The sequence below is a fragment of the Helobdella robusta genome (assembly GCF_000326865.2).
Source record: "Helobdella robusta unplaced genomic scaffold HELROscaffold_101, whole genome shotgun sequence".
Classification (NCBI taxonomy): Eukaryota; Metazoa; Annelida; class Clitellata; order Rhynchobdellida; family Glossiphoniidae; genus Helobdella; species Helobdella robusta.
The window spans coordinates 389,046-396,890 of NW_008703577.1; the positions used below are offsets into that span (position 1 = coordinate 389,046).

The window sequence follows — 7,845 nt, forward strand, 5'->3', positions numbered from 1 at the left end:
ATGAAAACAAGGTAAAGTGTTTAAAACGAGCCGATAATGAAATGAATTATTTATTTGATTGGAATTGTTTATTAAATTACAAAAATTTTTAAACTAGTGAGCTCTATTTTTTTTAATTAATTTACTTGTTTTTATTGAAATCTCGGTAAACGTTTCAAACAAAAAACTAACTCTTTTTTCAAATTACCTACATATAAAAGGAGGCTAATTGGTTAGTGCATTTGTTTTGTAAAATTATTATTTAACAAAATGGTATGAAATCAGATAAAAATTTATTTGATATTTGAAAATATTGATTTTGTATTATATTACTTTAATGAATTGTTTTTAAAAATGACAGACATAACTGTGAAGAGTTCAGAATGTACAAAAATTTGTTGCTGGTTATAACGGCGTTTTCAGTTGGAAGCGCGGTTTTCTGGCAGCAAAAAGGGTTAGAAAGACTATTATTGTTTGTAAAATGTTATTTCATTCCATGATATCATATCTAGAGTTGCCTATATTTTAGAAATTAAAATATTAAAAATGTAATGTTACCTTTTGGTATTTAAAAAAAACGTTAAATATTTGAGGGTAGTCTTCTTTCTCATTCATCATTGCGCCACATAATGAAATAAAAAGTGATTTTTAGAATTGGCAAAAATAATATCATCAAAATGAAAAACATTTTTTAATTCGATTTGTACAGTAATTTCACATTCCAGCTCTGCCGTGAAGATGTAAAATGTTTAGGTATAGATAAAACCACAAAATCAGTAGTAATTGCTGATGCTAACAAAGAGAACAATGTACACTATTTGTGGAAACTAAACGAGCAGGGTTTATTGGTTTCCACATTAGCTAACAACAGTTTAGGCTTGGATATTAGTTTACCAGCTTCTTGCATTGGATCGAAACTTTTTTATTATGACACGATCCCAGTTTACAACCTTCAAGCGAAACAGTATGACGTTAGGACAAAAACTCAAAAATGGATTTTAGTTGTCAATAAAACGACATCAGATTACAATCTTACGAGAATTATCAATGAAGAAATCAATTCAACAATTTTTATCGGCAACGAAGAACCTTCCAAAGCAATGGTCATCACCGAAATTGTCAAAACAGAAACAAACATTAGCCTGAATTTTTACGATAACACGCAGATATGTGGTGAGGCAGTAGCCTTTTTTGAACGCAAACGTCTTGGGTAATGTTTAGATTGATATTAAAGTATTTTTATTTTAAACATTTGATCAAAAATAGTTTTTGAAAAATTGAACGCATCAGGTATTTCCTAAACAAAACGTACACATTCTGTCGTAACATATCTAGTATACCACACACAATGTGTTTAACAAGCGGAACGAAAATTGAATTCAAACCAGAAAACGGAAATTTGAGCCAGCAGTGGGTTTACAACGAGTATGGATATTTGGTCTCCAGTTTAAATGGATTTGGGATAGATATTGATTGGGAGTACTCGTACAAATGCGGAAAAAATGATGATAGTCTTATGGATCAAGGTCGGTTTGGTCGGAATATTTTGACTAATTTATATTTTTTCAGATTTATTTCCACTATAACATGTATTGCTATCTTTAAATAATATTTAACTGAAAAATATGTTTTTTATGAAATTAAATTTTAAGAAATTTTATTTTTTATACAGACAAAAAGGAAGAAAAGGCAGTTGTAGGACTTGTTTCAACTCCGTTTGTAGATGGCAAGGGAACGATGAGGTGGAGAGTAGACAGTACAGAGAGCACAATCACAAACTATCCAGGTTATCTGATAGTACATCACCTCTTCCAGAAACGTTGTGGAACTGATTCTTACAAGTTGGACAGCAGCAGCAGAAACGCTTTTCAAACTGTCGCTATATACGAGTGGAATCGAAATTCTCTCTACTTGGATGACTGTCCGCGGAGCTTTGATTGCCAATTGAGTATAACAAGCTTCAGAGATAATCGTTTTGAAAAGTTTGTAGTTATGAGAGAAACTTTACAAAAAAATTTTTAATTTAAAATTTTTATTGGTTCTATTAATTTTTTTTGTTTCCTTACTCTTCATCTATTACTCTGAGCGGATTTCTGTTTAAACCTCGCAACTGATTAAGACAATAATTTTTCAAAATAATAGTTCTTTTCTTTCACCCCAGTAATGCTGGCTTTAGGATTTGTGAAAAGAAGACACCAATGTGTCTGAAATCAATTTTTATGTCAGAACTACAGCTAACAACCAGAGACACAAACCCCAGAATAACAAGTGACCAGTTGTGGGAATACAATGACTACGGTTTCATAAATAAATACCAGTCCACTGACGGTATTGGGTTGAGTAGAGATTTGGTGTGCGTTACATATACTAAAAATCAAGGTAAGCATATTCAAATTATATGGTTTTTAGTAATATTTTGAGATATTTTGTTAAAAAATAATTCAGTTACCGTAGCGAATGTACCTGCCTATAAAGTAGTTTTGAAAGTTTTTGAATTGGAAAAAAAGTCCATGAGATGGAAATTAGAAAACTTTAACGATGGCAAACTTGTGAATGTGGAAGTGAACTTGACAATTCTTCTGAGAGTTCATCCATCCACCCCTGTACTAGCCATACACGGCATGTTGTCAGATGGACTAAATGTTACCAGCATTGATCATAACTTAGAAACTAGCTCGTGCTTTGAAAACGTTGTTGCCTACGAGAATACATATTTAAGGTTGATTTTGTTATTTCATGGTTTTTATTTCATCTTATTAAAAATTTCAACATTTAATTCGCTAAAGTAATGAGAAAATCATGTTTATGTGGTGCTCCCAGCCTCTGGTTAACAGAACATACGGCTCTCTAAACTGTTTAACCTGCAAAGAAAACGAACTGGCTTTTGAGAATAAAACTGAGCTGCCTAATCAATTTTGGTTCCGAAACCAGCATGGCTATTTGGTCTCACGGGACAATGAGAATGGTATAGACCTCGTCAATCACACAATGCCTATATGCGGAAGAATTAGGAAAGACAACACTTCCAGTTGGTTCAAATTTTTAACAAAGATATGTTTGATTTTCAATTGTTTTGAAATAATTAATATTTAATTCAATCTGTCTGTCTCACAATTTTTTCAATTTTCAGACTTTATTAACGTTGTCGGTTTCCAGCTGATTCCCGCTAGGTTTGATATAAATAAGAAAACCATGTTGTGGAGTGATTTGGGATCTTCGGTTCGCATAGTGAACAGGAAGTTGAACTTACAATTGCACATAGCAAAGTTTGAAAATTGCACTCCAAGAATTAATAGTTCAGCCTCCTTTATTGGAATATTTGGTGTGGATAAAAGATTTTTGAATGATGCTTTCAGCTGTACCGATATTGAACTGTGCAAAAACGATTTAGAGAGTTTCAATAGTCGTTTAAATAATTGAACTTTGTAGCAATTAATATTTATGATCTTTCAAAATATATTGCTTTAATTTCAATTCATGGACAAAACACTTATTTACCAATTAAACGATAATTAAAATGAACCTACCCAGATACTATTTTTATTTTTAGATTTGAATAACTATACCAGATTATCATAAAAATATTTTGTCGGCTCAAAGTCAAAATATAAATAATGTCGAGTTTGCAAATAACTAATACATTAAAAATAAATATAAAAAAATTATAAAATAATCTATTGAAAAATGTTAGTTGGTTGAAATGCTTGAGTAATCTGTAAGAAAAATTTCAGTTTTGCGTTAAAACAGAGGTGGGCATACTACGGCCCGCTATTTTGTGGTCCGCCAAAAAAAAGGACGTCTGCCAGAAATTATGACCAAAAAAAGAACCACAAATCTTACTTAAAAAAATTCTTCCCCGGGTCGAAAAAATTTGCTATTTAAGAACATAGGTAAAAGGTAAAATAGCTATCAATGCGGCCCTCACAGCAAAATGTTTGCCCATCTCTGCGTTAAAATAAAGTCAGTTTTTTGTTTTTTTTTATACTGCACGAAGTGAAGTCGTTATTTATTATAATCAAATCGTTGTCAAAAAAAAGTTGAGCATGTTTGATATAAAGCAGAAGTCAATGTATATAAGCGTTCAAGTCATTGGCCTTAAAACTGCTTGAGGTGCCTGAATTGAGACAAAAACTCCATTGGAAGAGGGAATATTATGGTCGAGTTTTTTTCTTCCGCTACGGTGCATAGTGTTTGTAAGTATCTGGAAATTATTTGGAATATGTTTGTTATTTAGATTGAGTTATGAAATTTTAAAAACATTTGTCAAAGATCAATACAATTTAACCTACAATAATCACAACAAAATTCTGAAATTTTATTGAAATTAGTATAAACATTCATTCTAAATTGAAACACAAGAAAATTTAGACACCTCGATGTAGAAAACTGAACGTTTATTTATATAAATTGAATAAAACATCAACCTTAGTTGCAATGCGGAAGGTGATTGACTCAGCATGTCTGCAGCTTCTTTCAGGGCCAGCGAAGCTTGTTGTTCTCCTTCAGCTGCGATTATCTAGAAAGCAAATTTTTTCAAATTTTAAAATTATGAAAATGGTTCTTTTTTAAAACGAATAGCAAGTAAATGGTAGCTATAGTTAAATGGTAATGATAAATGATAACTATAGGCAACTAAATAGTGAATAGAATGTTGAAATACGTAATAGTGATTGGTATGTTAGAAGGCTGTGGTTTCTTTAGAAAAAAAAGAATGAAAATTATTGAAAATTATTTGTTCAGAGCCGTTTATCAATTTATATGACATTAATGTTTAGATTTCGAATGAATAACTTTTCAGTTTGAGTGTTCGATTTTTTTCACCTTAGCTCTTGCATTTCTCGTGGCTTCTGCTTCGGTCGCCATAGCTCTCTGCATTGACATGGGCAGACGAACATCTTTTCTTTAAAAAAAGAAAAAAAATGAAACTTATTGGAAGTTATTTGTGAAGTGCAATAAAAAAACTGTAGCGGCAAAGTTGTTTAACGCGAAAAAAGTTGAACTAATGTAGAAAAAATCAGTGAACTAACAGCTCTACCCTTTCTACGTTAACGCCCCATCTAGTTGAAACTTCTCCCAGATGTTCCTGGGAGGGTGTAAAGTTAATTTTCAAAATATTTTTTTTTTCTTGAGGCGATTGAAATGACTTTTATTTAAAAAAAACCAACTTGAATATCGCGTGAAATCGATTCCCTCTCTGATAAAATCTGAGTTAAAGTTTTTATACCAAGAGTGTTTCGCAGGGTCGTCTGGGCCAAGAGTTGAGTTGACATTCCGACATCGTTTACATTATTAACCTTTAGAAAAAGTTTATTTATTTTAAATAATGTTAGAAATCAAAGAAATAATTCTTTTTTTTTAAGTTTTCGTTTGATATTTTAAAATCCAAGCCAAATAATTTGACTATTTTTTCGTAAAAATTTATAGAAGGTTTTTAACTCTAACCGAATCGGTAGCATTTTGAATCCTATAGAAGACCACAGCATCTACTGCAATTGTTACTGAATCTCTGGTAAGGACCTTTTTAACATTTGTGTGTAGGTATGAACTTGAGATAAATTGAAACTTGCTAGGCGATTATTCAATTTATTAAAGTTTGAGATTTCAAAAAAAATGTGATAGTCCTTCAGATTTTACACATTAAGAACAGTTTTGTAGAAAGAATTTTCAGTTGTAAGGTATGAGTTTTTGTGAAAAAAATGGCGATCATATAAATTTCTCTGATTCCAAATTCTTACACCGAAACCACCATTATTTTAAGATTTATTACAAACATTAACCAAACGTCACCCCAAGCCTAACTAATCCTTCCATTGCATTTGAAAACTGAAATCCAAAAATCCCAACAAACGATTATTAAAAAATAATAATAACAACAAAATAAATTATTATTGCCTTGTGTATAATTTATCAATGATGATGACAAAAACCTGACGGAAAAGATGATGATATAAATGATTGTAATGATGACAATGATGACATTTAGAGGTGAGTTTTAGTTAGCCCAAAAGACCAGGCGAACCCTACAACTTGGCTACACCTGTGTTTCTAAATAAAACTTCAATGCAACCTCTTGCGGGGGTATGTTGTACGAGATGGTTCGCATGTCAATTTTCTGGCATGAATCAACACAAGGCAGAATGAAGAAGAGTCCTAGCATTTTTTCAATAATTATTTCGGTTTTTTAATAAATAATTAAATAATTCTACAAATTTTACCAATAATGCTGAAACAACTTGTGCAACCAAATGACTCATACAATTAGTAGAAGTGATAGTAATAGTATGGTAGTAGTAGTGGTAGCAGCAGCAGTAGTAGTCTTAATAGCTTCAGTATCAGTAGCAGTAGCTTTTATCTTCAAATAATATTATTAATTATTGTCTAAGTAATTTCAACTTCGTTCTCTGAATAACGAATAGAATATTTCAAATTAAACTTCCAACCTGGACCTTTGGCTCCGCCAGATCCAAGTTTACCTAATCTATAGATGACAGCTCGTTCGTATTGCTGAACAACCTAAAAAAAATCTTTGCAAAATCAAATAAATGAATTGAATAAACTAATTTTTGAAATTAATTTCGAATTATAGATATAAAAACGTTGATAATTTTATTAGGTTTTTATAAAATGCTTGAAGTTTTTATAAAAATGCTAATTGGATTGGTAAGAAATAGTACCAAAAGTCTTTTACGATAAATAAATCAACGTTAACTTTTTCAAATTCTAAAATTAAAAAAAATTAATACCAAAAAGTAAGCACCTTGATGCAAAAGAACAAGGAGAATGGGGCAAAGATGAAGACAAGGAAATAGGAAAAGAAGATAATGACGTAGCCACACAAGCTGCCACACAGACTGCTGCTACCTTCAACTTTTCCAGGGCCACTATTCTCATAGCGAACTTGGGGTGGTGGCCGGTTTGTATACAAATTATTCGGAGCCATCTGTGAACCTGTATGGAGGTTTGTGGTGGTAGTTGGTGGTGGTAGCTAGTGGTGGCTTTTGGTGGTCGGTGGTTGTAGTTTTTGGTGGTTATTGGTGGTTGGTGGCGGTAGCTTGTTGTGGTTTATGGTGGCGATTGAGTGGAGTAGATAACAAAATAGTTTTTTTGCAACTTAACAAAAATGAAAACTCGGATTTTCAGATGTGATGTGAATAAAAGCTTTGCGTGTTAAAATGTGACCATTTTGACACGAGATAACGAAATAGCTAAAACTGGAGACCTCACCTCTGCCTTGATTGTTCATGATTCTGATCGATGGATAAAAATTAACAAGACAAGAAAACCAAATCTGCTGAAAAAGTACCCCAAATTTCAAAGCAATCTCACTTTTGTATTTATCGATGTGTTTATATTTATTATAAAGTTCAGTAATTGTCATTATATATAGTATATACATATATATATATATGAATGTGTGTGCGTGTGTGTGTGTATGTGTGCGTGTATGTGTGCGTGTATGTATTTATATATATCCTTACCCAGTGTGTATGTGCCATTTGCATTTTCACGCTGGCTAGGAAATAACGCGTGTATTTTACATTCACACATTCTTTACAATATCATTCTCATTATTTGCGCTGTTATTCTTGTTATTCATTATTATTCTCTTTATTGTTGTTATTTTTGATAAAAAAAAAGTTGATAAAGTTGAAGTAGAAATATGGAAACCCATGGCCCGCTTTATGATTTACGAACAGTTTTATCGGTTATTGTATAAATTAATATTGTTGTTATGAATAATAATAATAATAATAATAATAATAATAATAATAATAATAATAATAATAAAATAATGATAAAAATAATATATTACCGTCGAGCCAGACTTATTCTCGACTCAACTCAATGCCGAAAATAAGATTCAAG

At 31.5% G+C, this 7,845-nt stretch overlaps 2 protein-coding genes across 2 annotated transcripts; one reads left to right on the forward strand and one right to left on the reverse strand.

The window, feature by feature from the left end:
• Positions 1 to 3,399, forward strand: HELRODRAFT_183228 (hypothetical protein; the record flags this gene model as incomplete). Its single annotated transcript, XM_009012261.1, has 9 exons — positions 1 to 11; positions 341 to 433; positions 689 to 1,189; positions 1,270 to 1,505; positions 1,652 to 1,961; positions 2,141 to 2,358; positions 2,425 to 2,698; positions 2,766 to 3,007; positions 3,110 to 3,399. 9 exons carry the CDS (start codon positions 1 to 3, stop codon positions 3,397 to 3,399), a joined length of 2,175 nt encoding a protein of 724 aa, XP_009010509.1.
• Positions 3,400 to 3,549: 150 nt separating this feature from the next.
• On the reverse strand, positions 3,550 to 6,919 carry HELRODRAFT_116789 (hypothetical protein; the record flags this gene model as incomplete). Its single annotated transcript, XM_009012262.1, has 9 exons — positions 3,550 to 4,180; positions 4,404 to 4,495; positions 4,801 to 4,879; positions 5,007 to 5,062; positions 5,145 to 5,273; positions 5,422 to 5,496; positions 6,047 to 6,129; positions 6,420 to 6,492; positions 6,737 to 6,919. The coding sequence occupies 9 exons, from the start codon at positions 6,917 to 6,919 to the stop codon at positions 4,075 to 4,077; spliced, it is 876 nt and encodes a 291-aa protein (XP_009010510.1). The 3' UTR covers positions 3,550 to 4,074.
• Between the last annotated feature and the right edge of the window lie 926 nt (positions 6,920 to 7,845).